The 21,280-nt window shown below is 33.3% G+C and overlaps 3 protein-coding genes and 1 pseudogene across 5 annotated transcripts in view; 2 read left to right on the top strand and 2 right to left on the bottom strand.

Moving 5' to 3' along the window:
* On the top strand, window positions 1-1,375 carry LOC102614478 (uncharacterized). The gene is made up of 3 exons (XM_006487333.4): window positions 1-167; window positions 282-372; window positions 514-1,375. Exons 1-3 carry the CDS (start codon window positions 88-90, stop codon window positions 1,261-1,263), a joined length of 921 nt encoding a protein of 306 aa, XP_006487396.2. The 5' UTR covers window positions 1-87; the 3' UTR covers window positions 1,264-1,375.
* A 138-nt stretch (window positions 1,376-1,513) lies between these two features.
* Window positions 1,514-4,378, top strand: LOC102628368 (aquaporin TIP1-2). The gene is made up of 2 exons (XM_006487377.4): window positions 1,514-3,232; window positions 3,544-4,378. The coding sequence occupies exons 1-2, from the start codon at window positions 3,086-3,088 to the stop codon at window positions 4,354-4,356; spliced, it is 960 nt and encodes a 319-aa protein (XP_006487440.2). The 5' UTR covers window positions 1,514-3,085; the 3' UTR covers window positions 4,357-4,378.
* Window positions 4,379-4,428: 50 nt separating this feature from the next.
* The window catches only part of LOC102614191 (uncharacterized), a 93,424-nt gene continuing 76,572 nt past the window's right edge, over window positions 4,429-21,280 (bottom strand). For 2 of the 3 annotated variants that reach the window (XM_052431844.1, XM_052431845.1), the window contains 4 exons: window positions 5,653-5,949; window positions 5,329-5,547; window positions 5,110-5,238; window positions 4,429-5,002 (listed from right to left, as the gene is read on the bottom strand). In XM_052431844.1, coding sequence (XP_052287804.1) covers window positions 4,793-5,002; window positions 5,110-5,238; window positions 5,329-5,547; window positions 5,653-5,949 — 855 coding nt within the window. In that variant the 3' untranslated portion in view covers window positions 4,429-4,792. Of the gene's footprint in view, window positions 5,003-5,109; window positions 5,239-5,328; window positions 5,548-5,652; window positions 5,950-7,737; window positions 7,999-21,280 lie in introns of those variants that run through there. The other variant, XM_006487332.4, reaches the window with a different exon arrangement.
* On the bottom strand, window positions 12,378-13,951 carry LOC102628077 (putative HVA22-like protein g; annotated as a pseudogene).

Here is a 21,280-nt window from a genome sequence, read left to right as displayed (position 1 = left end):
ATGCAATTTAATTCTTAATTGAAGTTCTAAGTTGCGGCTATAAATATTTTTCCAAAAATAGAGCACAAAGAGTAAGCTAAAGCAAATATGGCCGCAAATTCGGAACTGGCCGGTGATATAGAGGGTGAATATGGTGGTAACAGAGTCCAGCCTTTTGCTACACCAAAGCAAGTGCCCCTAAAAATTTCATTTAATTTTTATAGCTAGAGTCTTAGTTGTTGTTAAGTGAAGTTAAAGCTTCTAGCTTTTGTCCCTAACAAAATCTTCAAACAATTTTGCAGGCAAGAGCAGAGACTGATGGATGAAGAGAAGAAACAGAATCCCTCCACATGGAAAAAGATTTTGGGATTTGAAGACATTTTTTCTGTGAAAGTTAGTATGTTTTTGTCAAGTATTCTAATTTTATATAACATGTTTGGCCAAACTTTGCATGTATATAGTGCATAAATAAAGAATCATATTAAGTACACATTAGAAGAGAATCTCACAGCACTGTTGAAATTTTATCATCAGGTGTGGAGAGCATCAATGGCTGAGCTGCTTGGTACAGCAGTGCTGGTTTTTGCACTGGACACAATTGTCATTTCCTCCATTCAAACAGACACAAAGACCCCAAATCTTGTAATGTCAACTTTGGTCGCAATCACAATAACAATCCTCCTACTTGCAACTTTTCCAATTTCTGGTGGCCACATCAACCCATTAGTGTCCTTTGCTGCAGCACTCACTGGCATCGCGTCCTTCTCAAGGGCAGCCATATACATTTTGGCTCAATGTGTTGGTGGCATTTTCGGTGCACTAGCGCTGAAAGCTGTGGTGACCAACAAAATTGCACATAATTTTTCACTTGGAGGCTGCACCCTGAATGTTGTGGTACCTGGGCCAGATGGGCTTGTTGAGATCGGCTTGGGGACTAGGCAGGCCCTTTGGCTTGAGATAATTTGCTCGTTTGTGTTCCTTTTTGCTTCTGTGTGGATGGCTTTTGACTCCAGACAAGCCAAGGCTCTTGGCAGAGTTACCGTATGCATTGTCATTGGAACAGTGTTGGGTCTTCTGGTTTTTGTCTCGACAACTGTTACTGCTCAAAAGGGCTATGCCGGAGCTGGGCTCAACCCGGCAAGATGTTTGGGCCCAGCACTCGTTAGAGGAGGCCATCTCTGGGATCGCCACTGGGTTTTCTGGGCCGGGCCGGCTATCGCTTGCGTGGCATTTGCTTTGTACACTAAGGTCATTCCAAGTCAGAATTTGCACACCATCAAGTGATGTAGCTTGAATTTCAATCACCCTTATTGGCTTCTTAGGATTAATTGAAGGTGTTTCATGTTTTAAGGAATTAAAAAGTGAAATATCTATTGAAAATATATTTTATTGTCTATTATAACATCTTTTAAATTCTTTTACAAGTGAACTTATTATTGTGGATTTGATTTAAATCATTGAAATTTCTTGAACAAACACCGGCAGACTGATAGATTTATAAGATCACAGTTTCCTTATAATTTCATCCCTTGAGTAAAGAAAAATAACTAAGTAGATATCTTTGGGTTATAAATTAAAATTAAAAAGAAAACCGTAACAGGTTATATGACTAAAGCCGACAACATTTACTGTTTGTTGGGCTTGGGTAGCTACAATTGGTATTAAAATCCACTTTCTACCCATCGTGTGGATGGGTATGCTTCAATATGATTTCGTTTCATTTTATTTCCTGCCTATACAAAGATATTATGTACTCAAGGGAAGAATAACCTAATATCTCATATGGCGAGGATACGGTTGATGTTTTATAGCCATTTTTTAAAAAGAGTTTTCCACTCATTTCTTTCTTCTTTGTGCTTGCCTCCATGGATCTTTCTTTTCTTAGTAATTCTCAATTAATAAAATTTTGAAATTACTCATAGTAGGGAAGCTTAATTTTTAATCCTCTCTCTAATTAATAATTATCCTACTATTAAGAATTTTTAGTAAAAATTCTATATTTGATAGCCTTAGCAGCTAAAAATTATAATTATGTCATTCAGTATTAGTTTTTTCAATAAAAAGGTTAAATTCTTTATTTTTAATTTAAAAAGTAATTATTTAATTTCACAAAATTTCTTGTATCTTCTCAACAAAGACAATTATTACATTTGTTGGCTTAATTTTGAATGAAAAGAAAAATAGTTTCTTGAAATAACGGTTCCAAAAGAAATAAAAAAGATATCTTTCTGACTATTTTTCTTTTTTGAAATTTCCTAGAGTCTTGTTTATTATTGTTGAAATTCAGAGAAATAGTTAAAAAAGTTGATTGAATTAATTTTGGACTCTTTTACGCTTATTTAAATGTTAAGATTGTTGCATATAAAGAGAACAAATAAAAATTTCACGTAATACCCCATACTCTAAAGCCGGCCCTAATTTTTATTATGGTTACTAACTAATAATTTTCTTTTTTTTTTTTGGTGCATTTCACTTATTTAACAACTATTGATTCAAAGCACAAAATCCTTATCCCTTCAATAAACCTTTATTTTATCTAATATTAGCAATCAATGCATACACCCAATTAGATCTGACTTGTAATTAAAGTTACACATTTGTTTGTCTAAGTACGTCAGAAAACTGCACACTTAATTGGAAAATAAGAGTTAAAATTTATAATCCTATCGTTTCACTCTAAGAAGTTATCCATGTACAATCATTTCCATTGTCTTTGGCCAGCATTTTTTGTTTATGCTGAATGAATATTCTTGAAGATAAGATATTAAGCTTAAAAATATTACTCTTACTAATGCATCAATTTTATCTTCCATGCCAGCCTAAATATGACAGATGTATGTATGCTTTATCCATCTAGTGTTACGAGGCCTATGCAATCCAATCTCTTTGGTCTTTGCTTCGTCTCTAACCCTAAAACCAAACCTTGTTTGGCAGTTTTGCATGGCTTGTAGCTATAAGATCCATTACTAGTATTCCATTTGTAATTGAAAAATGGTGGATTATAAAACTCTCCTGCATGCCTCTTTCTTTATGTATCAATTAATGGTTCTCAAGTATACAAAACTGTCCTCGCTTCTCTTTCTTATAGACTTTAAAGCCATAGCATATGGATTTAATTGTCTCCCATGAAGCAGCTGATCCCCTACCTTCCCAAGGATTTTCAATTGAGAAAAATGAAATCATGAATGGAACAATAACAAGAAGGGAAATGTTTCTTGCTTGCATTGGGTTTTATGAATTTTTTTCACCAAAGGTAATCAACTATACTATACTGATGTTTAAATGTTAAGACTTGTCTTTAATACTATTGTCAGGTTTTTATCTGTCACTTTAAATTTTTGAGTCAACTAGTTTTATTAACATAGAATCAAAGTCAATGTCTAACGTTTTATTCTCCTTGTGTTATGCGCAAACTCTATTTCAATTATTTCTTCAATTTCTTGGCTCACTTTTGGGCTCTTCGTCCATTTTATAAGTTTCTATTTTTTAAACCTTAATTCACATTTCAACTTGCCTATAACACTATTATGATCCTCATGCATGTGATTATATTTTTGTTTTCAGATGTGGAGGGCAGCATTTACAGAGTTAGTAGCAACAGCCTTCCTTGTATTTACACTGACCACATCCATCATTTCATGCTTGGACTCGCACGTGTCCGAACAAAAGCTCCTTGTGCCGATTGCTGTATTCATCATTGCATTCCTCTTCCTCATGGTAACGGTTCCTCTCTCCGGCGGCCATATGAGCCCGGTCTTCACCTTCATCGCCGCCTTGAAGGGTATCGTAACCCTCGCACGAGCTGCCACATATGTCTTGGCACAATGTTTAGGCTCCATCGTAGGTTTTCTAATCATCAATAGTGTGATGAGCCACAATGCAGCAAGGAGATACTCTCTTGGTGGCTGTTTAATTGCTGGTAATGGGACGTCAGCTGGGATCAGTGCAGAAACAGCACTAATATTGGAATTTACTTGCACATTTGTGGTGCTATTTGTTGGCGTTACAATTGCTTTTGACAAGAGGAGGTGCAAAGAGCTTGGCTTAGTAGTGGTTTGTGCTATAGTGGCGGGAGCAATGGCAATTGCTGTGTTTGTGTCCATAACAGTCACGCAAAAGCCCGGTTATGCCGGCGTGGGCCTGAACCCGGCTAGGTGTTTAGGCCCGGCATTGTTACACGGGGGCCCATTATGGAAAGGCCATTGGGTATTTTGGGTTGGTCCCTTTCTTGCTTGTGTTGTTTACTATGGCTTTGCGAAGACCTTACCGGAGGAAGGCTTGGTGTGGGAAGATAAATTTGAACATGACATTATAAATTTGGCCAGGGTTTGGCGCAATGGGACAGGCACTTCCTGTCATCTTCAAAGGAAAAAGTAAACAATAAACAAATATTCATACATTCGTACGTATTTAATTTTGCATTTAAATTTTTAAATGCAAAAGTCTCAATTATAGAATATTCTTTAGCATAAATCGCAACTATCACAGCCTTTTAATCCAATGTATATAGTGACAGAAACATTTTAGAAGGTTCCCAATAAAGGGTTAGCAAAAAGGCCTCTATTAATTACATCGGAATTCAAGGACAAAAGACACAAAACAAAGGTTGATGACAATAAAATAAACAACTCTTAGCACCTCTGTTTCTATATTCATGTCTTAAGCATCATATCCCATCATGGAATCATCAGTGCTATATGACACAGTACACAAACTTAAGCTAGCCGTACTTAATTTCCTTAACAAAAAGATGAGGATTTTAACTTGCTTCCCTTGACACATATACCTTGTGAAACTATGGACACATAAATAATTAGGAAGATGGCTGCAAAAGAGTAGATGAAGGTGAGGCAAGGGGCTCGTGCACGACAGAATTTGACGAAATTGCAATGGGATTGCCCTCTAATTGCAACATGATACTCCCCAGAATTTCAGTCAGTAGCTTCTTGAACTCATCTTCTTTTACAAGCTTGCCATCATCTGCATTCACCATCTTGAACGCTTCACTGACAACCACGTCCATCTGCAGAACATTAAGATGAAATAAATATGCAATCAACAAAATGCATGGATGGCTAAGAGAAGCCGGCTCAGCCAGGCTAGTCTCGGCTGTCAATTGATGAAGTATACCTGTGCAACTGCACCAATTGGAGGTAAACCAGCTGATGCGGCCACTGCATCCACCGCTACACGTAAATAGTCTTTCGATAATTTCCCATTACGATCTTTTGGCACATTCTCTAGAGCTGCAGTCATTGTCTGTATTTTGAGATGAAGTTTAGCAAGCATTTCCATAATAATGCTACACTCCAAAATATGACACAGAAGCATGTTTTAAACAGAACACACCTTGTCTAATTCAAACTTGTTTGACAAGAGTCTCTTAATGCCACTTCCATCAAAAGTATTTTCACTATGGGCAACAATCACAGGCTGCTCTTTTAGACGTTGTGCCACACAATCAGCTATTTTCTTAAATTCCACCAAAAATGTCTCTTGCGAAACAGGTTTGCCATGTTCATCTATAGCACAAGTTTGAATCGCTGGTTCCACAATGTTGCTCATAACCTATGAAATTACAAACCCACATATCAAATAAGAAAGATAAAAAAAAAAATGTAAGAATGTTCAACCATGCCATAAATTAAAGTTAAAATGTGAAAGGTCAATTACCCAAGAATCTGAAGAAGGCGGTATCCCCTGTTCAACAGTAAGTTTATCCAAAGCCTTGATAATAAAATCCCGCATTGATCCATCCGGTGACTCTATCTGGGAAAATATGGATGCCATCTCTGGCTCATAACTGGGGCCATTGATGAATTCTTCCAGGTCCTCCCCATCCATGCGGAGGATGACTATAGGATCTCGTTTCAAGCCAGCAGCCATACCTAGTAAAATGTCCGAGAGAACCTCTCTAAACTCAATCTTGCTCACTTTCTCTTGTTTTCCATGGGTGAATTCATTCAAAACCTACAGAGCATATCATCAAGATGGTCATTTTAAACATACACTCAAGGCAATAACAAGCCTCGAACATGTTCTTACATAGTTTTAGCCGCGTCCAAAATTTACTACAAGTCAAAAGTCTCTTAAATCCGACAGAAAATCTAAATTTCTCTAGTCAAATCTTACCATATGAGCATTCATGTTAAAAACTAATTATGGTTGAATTAGATAATAAAAATATTTAAAAAGAGGACTTATTTTACTGGACAAACATTTTCCTATTATCCTACAGATCATTGCAAGCGTAGTTATGTTCTTGAGGTAACAAAACAATAAAGACCAGGGAGAGATCACTTGCATGGATTTAAAGAGACCAAGAACAAGGACAGACATCATGTAGAGCAACAGGACCACCCTGGTACTTTATCCCTGCTCTGCTTTTTGGCCATGACTATGATACTTTAATTTACTGCTTCCACATTTATCGTGCACCTAAAAGGAAATACTATTCCAACATCACATACTTTTTGGCTTCCAACATATAAATAATAATATGTGCTGAGCTGGGCCAAACATTAGAAGATTAGGTACAAGATTATCACTTGTTCAGCAAGCAAAGTCATGAGGCTCCACTTAAACCTTCATTGCAAATTATTAGAAAGCAAATTGACTTTGGTCCCCATTTACATTATTTCTTGAACAACAATAAAGTTCCAAAGAGACAAGCAGTAAGTTCCACAACATTCGTCACTAGATTCCTCCTTAAATATGAAGATATATACAAAGCAAGAACATTGAAAAAGTCAATAGGAAAAGAAATAAAGAAAAGGCTAGCTAATTAAAAGTTATAAAGTCGCAATACACCGACCAAAATTGAATAATAGGTTGGATAATTATGGAGCTAACTACGCAGAAAATGGAAACATTAGACAGCTTATATGTTAACGTAATTGAGTAGCCGACCTTCTACAATTATGTTCTATTGAAATTAAGATCACCAAAATGTTATATCAAGATTAGACTGTGCAGTACCCACCAACCAGGAAGAGATTGCACCGCCTTCTTTTCAATTCATAAATTTTCTTCAAATTGAAAAATATGAATGACACAAGAGGACAGTCAAATAACAATCTGATGATGACACAATTTTTGCTCATTTATCATCACTGAAAGATAAGTTTAATTGACCTTACTAGAAAAAAGAAAAAATTTGAAACGTAATGGAGAGCACAAAAGTCTTCACCACTTATGTAACATCTTTATCTTATTCTCGCTAGCTTTGGAGCTTGCAACAAAAAAAATGATATTTTCTATTTTTTTATTTTTTTATTTTCTACTTGTTCTTTGGAAACGATATCACTAACTTACAATTAGGGGAGAAATTTTTTTTTTTTTAAAAAAATCAAACTCAAGGAACAGATCAGATCAGTTGTAAATAGTAACTATGAGACTATTGCTTTAAAAAAAAAGATTAATTGTATTCTTATGATTGAAATATGGTTGTGTAATGAAATCACAGGCTTGACGTATAAGTAATATAGGCTTGTTCAATTATACAGAAAAGAAACTGACTACAAGTAGTAGTATTATTGGTGTGATAAGAATAACCATTACGGAAAAAAAATCACTAGCTGTCAAATTTAAATAAAAATAACTATTCCTATAACAGGTGTCGGATGAAATCACTGCCCCTTGAATATAAATTAAAAAAAGACTTCTGCAGTAATCAAATTATTGTACTTTCAAAATTAAGCTAGCAGTTAAAGCATCATAGGTACTGTAAAATGAAATGGGGTTCGAGTAGAAATGAACCTCGGAGTAGATGTGATCAGAGTCAGGAGAAGAGCCCTGAGCCGGCAAGCCAAGAGCAGCACCAATATCAGCAACAGCAGGCTGAAGCTCCTTCACAGAGAGCTGACCATCTCTGTCTCTGTCAAGTTCTTGGAACTTATGATCAACAAAGCTGCTAAACACCTCCTCATTTCCAACCAACTTCATTATATTTGAACCGTCCAGCACTTGCTGTTGGTGGTGCTGCTGCTTCATCGAGCTTGTACTTTCAGCTGTCTCCATTAATCTTCTTGTGATGATTCTCGTGAAGCTGGGGTTTTAGGTTTGTGGATTTGCTTTTTGCCTTTGCCTTTTGTTTTGTTGAGAGTCTCGTGAATCACAAGAGTTGCCTTTGGTATTGGGCGAGTCCCTCCATTTGCCTTCTTCTTCCCCTGCGTCTAATTAACTCTTTTGGCTCACATTTATATGATAAAAAAGGGAGAGCCGTAGTCGTTAGATAATGTATATTTTTAGAAACTAAAGTGTGGGGCCTGTTTGGTTTGGTTTCATTTAATTTAGTATTATTTTCAACGTGCATCACTCTCTCTTTCTTTTACACTTATTTAAGGAAAGTTAATATATATTTTAACTAATATAATAAATAATGTATCACTGTATAATTAATTTAAGTGATAAATAATTACCGAGTCTTGTTATTTTTAACTCAAATAATAAATTTTAATTATCAATACATAAGTTAAGATAAAAATTATATATCATAACTAAATAAACATAACATCACTCTTTCTTTTAATTTATGATATACTATATTTACTTGTAGCATCTTTATACGTGTTATACAATATAATAAAAGTGAGATCTTTACCCTAAACTCGAAATATATTTACTTATACATGTACGTGAAAAGATACATCACCCATATAAAAAGAAATTTAAAATAAAACCTTAAATATTAAATTTACTTTTATATTCATTGAACATGTCTTAAGCACGAGAAAATAGTGCATTGAACCTGTCTTAATTGAGTTTATATTCAAACAAAATCAATGTATAAACGGATAAATGTTGACTTGCATAAATCATAAAGAACAACTCTCACTTGTCTTAAATTTTTATCTTTCTTAATGTAATCTATTTAGCTTGTCATTCGCAAAATATAATTTTTCAAAAATTTTGACAAAATTTTTTAATTTTAACAGCAGCTGATGTGAGTTTTATGAGAATATTTTTATTAAATTGTTTAATTGAATTATGATAGATTAATTACTATGTTTATTCACTTTAGATGTTTAATTAAGATATTAATTGATGTGCTATTTTATGTGTAATCTAGAGAGTGGTGATAGGCTAATAATTAATAATAAAATTAATTAATACCCTTAAATAATTTTTGATACATCAATAAATATCTCAATTAAATATTTAAATTAAATAAGCACAACATGTTATTGATCCATTAACATATTTTATTTTCTTTGTTTCATTGTGACAAGCACTTTGAAAAATGAGGCCAAACACGTCCTTAGAAATAGAGAGAGATAAGGACAGAGGTTGGTGACCACACAAATCTATGTGTGGTCAGGACACGTGGGACGGTTTGAGGGCCTCCTGTAAAAGAGGTTTAGATCATAAGAGGGGACAAAACTACGTTACAGAATCTGTAAGGTACAGACTGCAGCATCAGCCGTTGGATGTGGTTGGATGTGGAGTGAGAAACTAAACAAAAGAAAATCGGATGGTGGGATGACGGGAGATGTTTGTTACAGAATCTGTAACATAGACAGGTCCGAATAGAGGATGAGACGAGAAGAGATGAGACCAGCAGAGGCCGGGGTGATTAAGTCTGCTTTTCACTTTTGGTCGGCCCGTATCTGCATGCCGCGTGGACTTTACAGCGCAGGCTCAGTCAGTTCCCAGCTCGTATTGACCGTTGACTCTTCGTTACGTGGGAATCATCCAATAAAAGTTTGTGGCTGGTCTGTATTGCCTGGTACGCACCCGAATTTTGATTTTGTCGATTTCAGTACATGCTCTTTTTAATCTGCTGTGGTCAATTCGAGGCTGCAAATCAGGCCAATGTGAGAATAACACGTTGGCAAAGTGATAGGGATAGCGGGAAAAATAGAATTTATTTTTAATAATTTCAAATAGACACATGTAATCGAGTTAATTTAAGGCAACTTGTGTTTTAAATCTTAAATGTGGTTGTTAATTTTTTATTCCTGAGCTTATGTTAAAAAATAGCATCCTTTTTTGTTCCTGAACTTATGTTAATGAAACGAGACTGGAACATCACCATAAATTATGTGTATCGTGAAGCAAATTTTATTATAGATTTCTTAGCTAATTATGCCCAGTCTCTATCATCTGAATGTCACCATTTTAAATTTTTAATGACCCCATACTAATTTGCTCTCTTTTCTCACACATGATATGTATGAAGTTGTTTATTCCTACTTTATCCGTCTTTATCTCTTGTTAAGAGTTCCATTGTACTAAAAAAAAAAAGCATATTTTTAACATGTCCTCAGTTGAGTTTTTTCTATACCTGCATTTTTTGTTATTGGGAGGGTTGAGTGTCAATCCAATTGAATGTAGCCTTCACATGCCTAAATATAGTATTTTTTTTAAATAAATAAGGTATTTATATTTTAAAAATTACTTCGAATACTTTTATTTAAATAAAATAATTTATTTCAAAAATTCTCATCACATGAATTAATGTTACCAACAAATGAATAATCTATTATAACTAATGTAATAATGATTTATAATTATCATACTTAAAACTTCTGGTTCATAATAATAACTAAACTTGTGTTCGAGTTTATTTATTTACTTAATCTTACAATTTTACACAATTGTCTCTTGATTCAAGCGAATGAAAACGAGATGAGTAAACTTTGTTGCTGAAGAGTTGCAAGATGCAACAATTTAAAGGAAAATAAACCAAATGCGCGGGAAAAACATCCATAGCAGAAGCCATTTGATTTGTTTAACACAATAATATCAGAAGGTAGAAAAGATACGATTCCAAGATATTCAAATTGTGTTAAAAAGAATTTATTTACAAATTAACAAAAATGATTTAATTGTAAGGATTTTTTTAGATATTTTAAAAAGTGTATAAAGTAAAACTTAAAACTTGTTTTTTAAATGTATGAAGTCAGACATTTTTTAAGTTTACTAGTTTGTTTTTCATATTTTATCTAAATTCTAGAATATACCACTTAATAGAAAAAATTAAATAAATAGAAAAAATTAAATAACTTAACTTTTATCTGAATTAAAAAAAGTTTGAACGAAAATCACTATAATATCTCAAAAATACCCCTATTAATACGCTTATTTCCAATCAAACATAACTAATTTTTATTTTACACTTTTCAATTGCTGTTACGTCGGGTACTCATGTCAAGCTCTTTTTTTATAACAATCATTTTGAACAAAACTTTTAACAAAAATTAATGAGGTAGGATGTAGCTGTTGTTTTTATTCGTTAATTATTTTAACTTTTACAATTAATAATATATGTAAAATGCTATTTTACTTGAAATTGTTAATTGATTCTATGTCAACTTGTGTGATTAAACGAAAAAAAAATCATATCATACACACAAATAATGTAATTAACATTGTACCTTTTTTAGCTGTAACATTGTATATGTTGAAAAAAAATAGATATTTTATAATTAATAATAAAATGATTTTAATTTACTTACCATCTTTAACTTATCAAATATATATTAATACTTAAAGGGACATAAATGTCAAAATATCATAATTCATTTTTTTTTTGGCTTATAAGACAAATAATTTAACACTTATATTTAGTCATAAAAAAGCAAACATGTCCTCAAGCATATACATTCAGAGCTATTTAGACTTTCATTTAATTAAGATATATTCAAATTAAAAAAGCAAAAAAAATAAAATCTTAATTTTTAAAATTAAGTGAATGGTTGTATGAAATAATAAATGTTCAGAATAATTTTTACAGTATAAATAATTTAATCCTTTAAAAATTGAGCACTTGACTGGTTGTTTCCACTATAGATGGTAAAATCAATTAAATTGAACTTTAAGATAACTCGTCATTTATTTAATAGATTATGATTTTCTTTAGATTTGAGCCGCTTCTTCATATGAGTGATTAGTAGTTTAGTAGATAACAATATAAAGTGGGATCCTAATTCATATTTAATAACAATTAGAAGTACTTCCAAACCTCGTGCCTAAAATGGTTGCATCGCGCATTAAATTACCTTATAAAAAATTATCGGCATGCAATTACAAAAACGTGTCACAGATTAATTTGTTGATTAGTTAATTCTCTACACGTGGATAAAAATGAATAGACAATTTAGGTAAGCTAGTACATGCTGCAATTTAAACGTGTTATTGACTATTGCATGTTACAATTTTCTTCTAACTGAAAGTCCCCTTTCACTACCACGCACTATATATTTTGTTAATCAATAGTCCCATGAGATTGATATGATACAAAATTGGTAGCAAGCAACCAATGGAGACTAATTAACTATTATTTGGTGTTAAATTTGCATCTTCTACATATATAAATCATCTGCATAATGGCACAAGACAAATACAAGGGCTTTATTATTGGCTTGCTGCTGCAGTCCTGAACAACGTCCATTTGCTTAAATGGCAGCCTACTCCCAAAACAGAAGACTTATGTCCCTTGCCTTAATTCTCAGCTTTAACAAATTAAGATCAATTTCTTTCTCATGTTTTGCAACATAAGGCCGCAATGAAACATTATAAACATAATCTGTCCCCTGAAGATATTAAAAGCTGAAACTTTTTAAATAATTTCAATCAGAAATTTTACAGAGTACTGAAAAAGATGATGAATTAATGCAGATTTATTACTTTTGTTTTGGGATATCAAAGATATATGAAGAATGCCAACTTAGCTTCACTGTACATCGGTAACCTTCAAGTTAATACGCAATACTGTCACGTGACGTTGTACTAATAATTGTCTGAGCCCCCGCAACGCATGTAGGGGTTTATTTCCTTTCTTAATTATTAAGTGAAGGCAATCTACTCCCTTTCGAAATGTGAGTGGAGTAGACACCCCTCGAATATTAGAGAGGGTAAAAATTTGGGCAGTGCTATATAAGAATTAATATAAATTAGGCCCAGTAATTGTTTGATTGTAAATATTAGTTGTAAATTTCATATAATATGAGTTGTAATCTAAGCATTAGTCTCATGTAATTCAAAAAAAAAAAAAATAGTATTGTTATTCATAAAAATACACATACCATGAAATAAAGGTATCGCCCACCCTCTCACCAACTGTGAACACAGCGACCAAAACCCTATAATTACAACACAACGAATGCAATTCTTTGTTTTTTTATTTGAATACTGATTAATCATCAGATTACTGCATTACACAGATATTTACAACAACTGCTTATTGTAGCAGAGATATTACACTGATATTTACAATCAGATATACATGATTGGGACTTACATTACATGATTGGGACTTACATTATTACAATGAATTCTATGAAGTACATGCCCAGATAAATAACCCCTCACAGGAGAGGGATGTCCATACTCCACTTGCATTTCGCAAGGGAGAATGATTTTTAAATATAAAGAACATTTAGCCCCCACAATGCTTTTGTGGGGGTTAGAACCGCTGCCCTCACAATGCTTGTGAGGGCAGCAGCCCACCACTTCGGCCAAGGCCGAAGTGGCGAATGCAATTCTTTGTTATTACAAGCAAAAGGATGCCTAGGTTCGGACGTCGTGATTTTACAAAATCAAGAATTAGAATCAGGTGCTGTATAACTCTGATTCTAATAATTTGAATTTATTAAATCCAAGCATCCAGACATGAATATGACTCGTTATATGTAAGGGATTAATTAGGATTGTTGCAAAATAATTCTTAATTAGTTAATAGTGTAAGCACTGATCCATAGTTCCATACCAATATTGGCACCAAAACAGGAGCTGTTCAGTATCTGGCTTGTTCTTCTCTGCTGCTTTAAAGCACTCATATGCAGGGTAAGCATAACCAAAAACCATTCTGTGAAGGGGGAAAAAAATTGCAATTAATTAATGAACCATTAACTTAAGTTAATATTTCTGATAATTAAAGAAAAACTAAACGGAAAATAAAAGAAAAGGGAATTTCTGATTAATTGTTTGTTGCATACAGAAGGGGTGTTGAAAGAAAAGATCCCATCATCTCTTTTTCTCGATAGTCCCTTGATTTTTTCACAATAATGCAACAAAAACATAATAATAATAATAACAATCATAATAATAACAACAACGACGACGACGACGACATATATACACTTGAGATCTTTCCATGCAAACGCAAAACCAGGACCACGTGCTAAATTGAACATTATATTTAATAATAATGTTTATTGAAAAATTATTTTAATTTAGACGGGCTTAAAATAAGCTTGCCCGTGTAATTCCGAGAATCAGCCGCTTTTTTTCTCTGTTTCATTTTGATAAAATTACGAACAATTAATGTCTTGCCTTCACTGGTAAGAATGCTTTCCGGATGAAACTTTATTATAATTGATATTGTTTAATACAACATTTGAGTTGCAAAATAATTGTACAAAATAGATACATGATAAAACTAAGCTGGTCACAGTGAATATTGAATGATAAGGTCTAGATTTAAACACAAAGACATAAGTGGCACAAAAAACCACGAATTAATATCATCCATGAGTTGAGTTCAAACAACAATATAATAAGTTGTCTCAAACTTATATTATCAACCTACTAACTATCTTAGTTGATGTGAGATAATTTTCCTATCACCTTCTGTCGTGTGCTAGCTGGTTGGTTTTTTTATTTAATTCTTATCACGAGGTAAGGTAATATACACCTACTTATGTATGAGTTTGACTTTGATACGATATAGAGGTTTATAAAACCAACTCATACTTAAAATCTACTTCTAAGATTCGAGGGTTGCTAAAAGCTTATGTTATAATTAGCCCAATATCCATCTTCCCTATCAAAGGAGCCTTGTGGAGCTTACGAAATGCTAAGAACAGTTACATATGCCACAATACCACAATCCTCATGGGGCTTATCATCATCATCATCATAGAAACTGCCAAAACCATTATCTGGAATTGTTTATTGAAGACGTTATTTTATATTTATTAGATGAAGCTTAGACTCAAATTAACTTTTGTTAGAAAAAATACTTGCTTTAAAACAAGTTTTTGATATTATTGCTGAAGATAAATTTTAACATTTTTAAAAGTCGGTTGGAGTTGGTTTTTAGCAATAAAACTGTTAATATATATATATATATATATATATATATATATATATATATATATATATATAATTTTATTGATATAGGATGGTTACATAGGATAAGCATGGAATTTTTTTGGGTTCAACTTAAATTACATGTGTCCATTTGGGGGTATAATATATTTTTTTGAAGTTGTTGTCGAGAAAAAATTAACACAATACTGTTTTTTTGGATATGGCCCAATAGTTTTGTTGGAAGTTTTATTTCGTCCATGGTTATTTTGCAAGTTTTAGTTATTTTCCTTTTTTTTTTGCTTTCAGGATTTTTATTCCTTTTTTTTTTCTAGATATTGATTTGGGTGTTGTTTGCTTTGTTTTCCTTATTTCAATTGGTAGAATTGTATATGTAATAATAATTTGTGTTTTACCTATTTTGGTAAATTCACATTATTTATGGATACTATAAAAGAGGTCATAAAACCTTAATTTTGTTATTCATACTATATTCAATAATATCCCAATTATTAAAATTTTTTATTTCTCTATCTTTTATGAATCTTTACACTTAAGTTTTGGTATTTATCTCCAAACAGAACTTAAAAAACAAGTTCCAAAATTTTGCTCAAGGGGTAATTTCCTCTCAAATAATATATAAATTGTTGAAAGGGGTAACATGCAAACCTTTTTGAATCTATTTGCAAAATAACTGAAGTTGTTAGGTCCATATGAAAATAGCACCTAGTAAAAGAACTTATGGTGTGTTTACTTGTGGGTTTGGGGAATGAGAATGAAGGAGTGAGAATGAAACACATGTTTACTTGGCAAAATATAATTTGGGAATATGAATAAAATGTGTGGGTCCCACACAATTTGGGAATAAGGAATGAGAATCTCATTCCCATGGAGGTGGGTTGAGAATGAAAATGTGGGAATGAGAATGAAACATAAATTTACTTTTCTATACTTATAATTTTTTCATATTTTCTAAATTACCCTTATTCAAATCACAAATAATTTTATTATTTTAAATGTCATTAATAATAATAATTAAATTTTATTAACTTTATTATTTTAGTTCTTATTAATTATTACTATTATTATTATTTTTATTAATATTATCATTATTAACAATAAAAATAATTAATTTATCATTATTAATAATATTATCCTTATTGTTGTTATTATTATTATTATTATTAAATTTTATTAACTTTATTATTTTAGTTATTATTAATTATTGTTAATAATAATTAAGTTTGTTGTCTTTATAACAAACCTAGAAAAGGGCTGATTAGCTAGCCCGATTGGTGTGACTTGAACTCTTACATTTCTTGTTCAAATCCTTAGATTTTCGACTTGTTCATTAGCGTTACATTTTCTCTGCATCTATTGATCTTGTACTGTGTCTTTGATGTTAGGAAATTGATGGGTGAAGCAGACACGCAGCTAAAATGAAATTGTAAGAAAAAAAAAGAACAAGCACAAAAAGTGGACACTAGAAATTACGTGGTTCGGCTTTTAGCCTACATCCACGGACGAAGACAGAAGAAAAATATTTTACTAGTGAAAAGGAGTTACAAGTATTGTAGTATTTTAGCTCACTACCCAAAACTCCAATACACCCAAACTCTCAAATCACTAAACAAGAGCTTTTATTATTTAAGCTCTACAAAAACTCTCTGCAGGAATTGTTTCTCACAACTCTTGACTCTCTTTACAAAATTGGATACAAGCTCTAAATTGAGAGCTTGTATTTATAGGCAAAACTTTGCCTCAAAAGTCAAAAAGGTGGTCATAAACTTCAAGCCATACAGCTCAAAAATTTTAGTTTTTCAAACTTTGAATTTTTTAGCTTTGAATTTTTCTTTTTCTTTTACCAAACATTACGGCATTTAGAACTTCAAAGCCATGTGCCAACCATTTTACTTCTTCAAACCTTCTAGATGCAGCTTCTAGATGCTGCAGCCAAATCTTTTGACATTCTCCCACTTGGAGATTTGATTGAGAATCAATCAATCTCCACATCATCATTTCTGCTTCGTCATTGTCATGTTGCCTACGTTTCTACTAAGCCACAAGAGGATCTACTGCAGACAAACTTATCAGTATTTATCGGCTTGGTCAAAACATCTGCTAGGTTCTCCTTCGTATGGATTTTCTATAAATCCACACTTCCGGCTTCCACTACTTCTCGAACGAAGTGATACTGAACCCCCATGTGCTTTGTTCTAGAATGAAAGGCTGGGTTCCTTGCAATATGCAAGACACTCTGACTGTCACAAACCATCTTTAACTTATCAAATATATATTAATACTTATAGGGACATAAATGTCAAAATATTATAATTCAATTTTTTTTTTTGCTTATAAGACAAATAATTTAACACTTATATTTAGTCATAAAAAAACAAACATGTCCTCCAAGCATATACAATTTTCTTCCAACTGAAAGTACCCAGCCACTACTACTCACTATATATATTGTTAATCAATAGTCCCATGAGATTTTTATGATACAAAATTGGTAGCAAGTAAACAATGGAGACTAATTAACTATTAATTGGTGTTAAATTTGCATCTTCTACGTATATAAATCATCTTCATAATGGCAGAAGACAAATACAAGGGCTTTATTATTGGCTTGCTGCTGCAGTCCTGAACAACGTCCATTTGCTTCTTGATTGCCGGATAGCTTGATCACTGGAAACTCCTTTTTGATTGAAGGAATTAATTAAATTGCCATCTTGGAAAGATGATGATACTGGCATTGTTTCCATTTTAGCAGCAGCCTCATATTTTGTTGGCAAATATGACAAGAAAATTCTTGCTGTAGCTTCTTCCATTTATAGCTTCTTCCGTAGCTTCTTGCTGCTGCTGCAGCAGAATCAAAAACAGTTTAACTTGCTTCCTATATATTGTAATATAACAAGAAAATTCACTATAATTTCTTTTATATTTTTCCACTTATTTTTCTGTCGTTTTTCATAAATCCTAAAACAAAACATTTTTTGTCTCTTAATGAGGAAATTGGCAGCAAAATATCTTACAAAATGTTGTTAAATTACCTGATCAGATTGAGGCAGTGAAGCTGAGTGAGAAGAGACGTACTGCAAAATCTCAAAAAACCTTGTTTGCCCATAAATGGCAGCCTTCTCCCAAAGCAGAAGACCTATTTCCCTGGCCTTAATTCTCAGCTTCAACAAATTAAGATCAATTTCTTTCTCATGTTTTGCAGCATAAGGCCGCAATAAAACATTATATAACATAAGCCGTCCCCTGAAAATATTAAAAGTTGAATTAGAATCAGGTGCTGTATAACTCTGATTCTAATAATTTGAATTTATTAAATTCAAACACCTAGACATGAATATGAGTCGTTATATGTAGGGATTAATTAGTATTGTTGCAAAATAATCCTTAGTTAATAGTGTAAGCATTGATCCATACCAATATTGGCACCAAAACAGGAGCTGTTCAATATCTGGCTTGTTCTTCTCTACTGCTTTAAAGCACTCATATGCAGGGTAAGCATAACCAAAAACCATTCCGTGAAGGGGGAAAAAAATTCCAATTAATAAACCATTAACTTAAGTTAATATTTCTGATAATTAAAGAAAAACTAAACGGAAAATAAAAGAAAATGGAATTTCTGATTAATTGTTTGCTGCATACAGCAAGGGTCTTGAAAGAAAAGATCCCATCGTCTCCTTTTCTCGATATTCCTTTGATTTTTTCACAATAATGCAACAAAAACATAATAAAAACAATAACAACGATGTATATAGAGTTGCTTAATTTGCAAGAGTTCAATGGAAAGTGAAAACCGTTTTTTGTTTTGTTAAGAAACTAGTTAAATCTTGATCGTTAATCAACCAAACCTAATCGATCTGACTCCCCAAGAACTGTTATCATAAGGTAAAGAAAACAACAACACATCCAATAAAGCTAAAGAACTCGAATAAAAGAATAAAATGAAGAAGACAACACTCAAAGATTACGTGGTTCAGTACCAATGGTACCTACCTCCACGGCTAAAGAACCCTCTTGGACTTGAAGCTTTTATTGAACTGATTGATTACAAAGAGACAACTGATGAAAATGATTAAATCTCTCTCACAGAGAATTTTCTATCTCTCACCCTAAGTCTCTCAAAATCGTGATTCAAGTACCACTGCTGATCAGGCTTGAGCCATATATTATAGCTCTGTTTGTCCAGCTGTTAGTAGCAACAAACTTAACTAACTACTGGCCCCGCAAACGCTGACTCAGCTTGCCACTTATCCTCCTAACCGAATTAACTAACTAGCTTCACAAATCTCCACCTTAGTTCATTCTGTTCCAGCCTCACCCCAACTATGCTTCAGCTTGTTGACATGCTTGACTTACAAGCATCTAACTCCAATCAAGCTCAGAGAGTTCCTGAACTTGATTGTTGGCAATGGTTTTGTTAATGCATCTGCTGGATTGTCCTCTGTAGATATTCTAACGACATCTATTGCACCTCTTTCAATTTCTTCCCTTATGAAATGTAGTCTTATATCTACATGCTTGGTTCTTTCATGACACTTGGAATTCTTACTCAGCTGAATTGCACTTGAGCTGTTACAACATACGGGAATTGTGTCTTGATTCAGTCCCAGTTCTGATACTATTCCACTGAGCCATTTTGCTTCTTTTACAGCTTCAACTAATGCAATGTACTCAGCCTCAATAGTGGATAATGCAACCACTGGCTCTAGAGAAGCTTTCCAACTCACAACTCCACCACACAATGTAAAAACAAAACCAGTAGTTGACCTTCTTTTGTCCAAGTCACCAGCGAAATCAGAGTCCACATAGCCAATGATTTTACTTGTGACACCCTCATCCCCTCCAAACAAAATATTAGATTCAGATGTCCCTTTAAGATACCTAAGTGTCCATTTAGCAGCATCCCAGTGACTCTTTCCTGGATTCCCCATAAATCTGCTAACCAAGCCCACACTATAAGCAATATTAGGTCTAGTGCAGACCATAGCATACATAATGCTTCCAACTACACTAGAGTAAGAAACCTTCTTCATATACTCAATATCAGCATCATCAGATGACTCCTACTGTTTTGACAATTTGAAATGAGTGGCTAAGGGAGTGGAAACTTCTTTTACATTTATCATTCCAAACTTGTTCAAAACTTTTCTTACATAACCAGCCTGTGTGAGGAATAGAGTTTTGGCAACTCAATCTCTCTTGACCTGCATTCATAGGATCTTGCTTACAGAGCCTAAGTCTTTCATTTCAAATTCAGATCTCAGCTCAGACTTAAGTTTCTCTATTTTTTCTCTGTGTTTGCATGCTATGAGAATGTCATCAATATAGAAAAGTAAATAAATCCCATTTCTAGAAGGTAGAAGCTTACAGTATACACAATTATTATATTGACTTCTAAAGTAGCCATGTGCCATCATAAACTGGTCAAACTTCAAATACCCCTGTCTGGGAGATTGCTTCAAGCCATATAAACTCTTTTTAAGCAAGCAAACCCTGTCTTCTAATCCATTCTGAATGAAACCTTTTGGTTGTTCCATGTATATCTCTTCCTCAAGGTTTCCATGAAGAAAGGCTGTCTTGACATCTAGCTTATCTAACTCCAAATCAAAATAAGCTGTGATGGCAAGTAACACCTTGATTGAGCTGTACTTAGCAACAGGAGAAAACACTTCACTGTAATCTACCCCTTCTCTTTGTGTAAAACCCTTAGCAACCAGCCTAACTTTATATCTTGGAGGTTCAACACCAGCAACTCCTTCTTTAAGCTTGAAAATCCATTTACACTCAACTAGCTTCCTTTCCATAGGCTTTTCTACCAAAATCCATGTGTCATTTTTCTTTAGTGATGCCATTTCTTTTTTCATTATTGATAACCAATTTGACTTATCTCTGCTGTTCATGGCTTGTTTGTAGCTACTAAGTTCTTCCCCAATAACTTCTTCAGCCACTGTGAGTGCATAGGATATCAGATCAGCTATGCCAAATCTCTTAGGCATTCTGATAACTCTCATCTCTCTGTCTCTTGCCAGCTGATAAGTCTCTTTTTCTGAGGAGCTAGTTCTGCTATCATGAGATTTGATCTTGTCATCTGCAGACTCCACCTCCAAGTTAGGCTCTTGACTGATACTTTGCTCAAGAGCTAATAGTTCAGTTTCAACCTTTTGTTGTAGCATAGCATCCTCATAAAAAATAACATCCCTGCTCACAATTACTCTTGAAGGTTTCCCATCAGAAAACCAGATCCTATATT

The sequence above is a fragment of the Citrus sinensis genome, chromosome 8 (assembly GCF_022201045.2).
Source record: "Citrus sinensis cultivar Valencia sweet orange chromosome 8, DVS_A1.0, whole genome shotgun sequence".
Taxonomy (NCBI): domain Eukaryota; kingdom Viridiplantae; phylum Streptophyta; class Magnoliopsida; order Sapindales; family Rutaceae; genus Citrus; species Citrus sinensis.
This window is presented reverse-complemented; position numbering and strand designations above follow the sequence as displayed.

What these genes read in the sequence shown, in the direction of transcription:
- LOC102614478 (XM_006487333.4), top strand. Translation starts at nt 88, where the DNA reads ATGGCCGCAAATTCGGAACTGGCCGGTGATATAGAGGGTGAATATGGT. An exon ending in CAGCCTTTTGCTACACCAAA is followed by an intron (nt 168 to 281) that starts GCAAGTGCCCCT and finishes ACAATTTTGCAG; the next exon opens with GCAAGAGCAGAGACTGATGG. An exon ending in AAGACATTTTTTCTGTGAAA is followed by an intron (nt 373 to 513) that starts GTTAGTATGTTT and finishes TTTTATCATCAG; the next exon opens with GTGTGGAGAGCATCAATGGC.
- LOC102628368 (XM_006487377.4), top strand. Translation starts at nt 3,086, where the DNA reads ATGGATTTAATTGTCTCCCATGAAGCAGCTGATCCCCTACCTTCCCAA. An exon ending in ATGAATTTTTTTCACCAAAG is followed by an intron (nt 3,233 to 3,543) that starts GTAATCAACTAT and finishes TTTTGTTTTCAG; the next exon opens with ATGTGGAGGGCAGCATTTAC.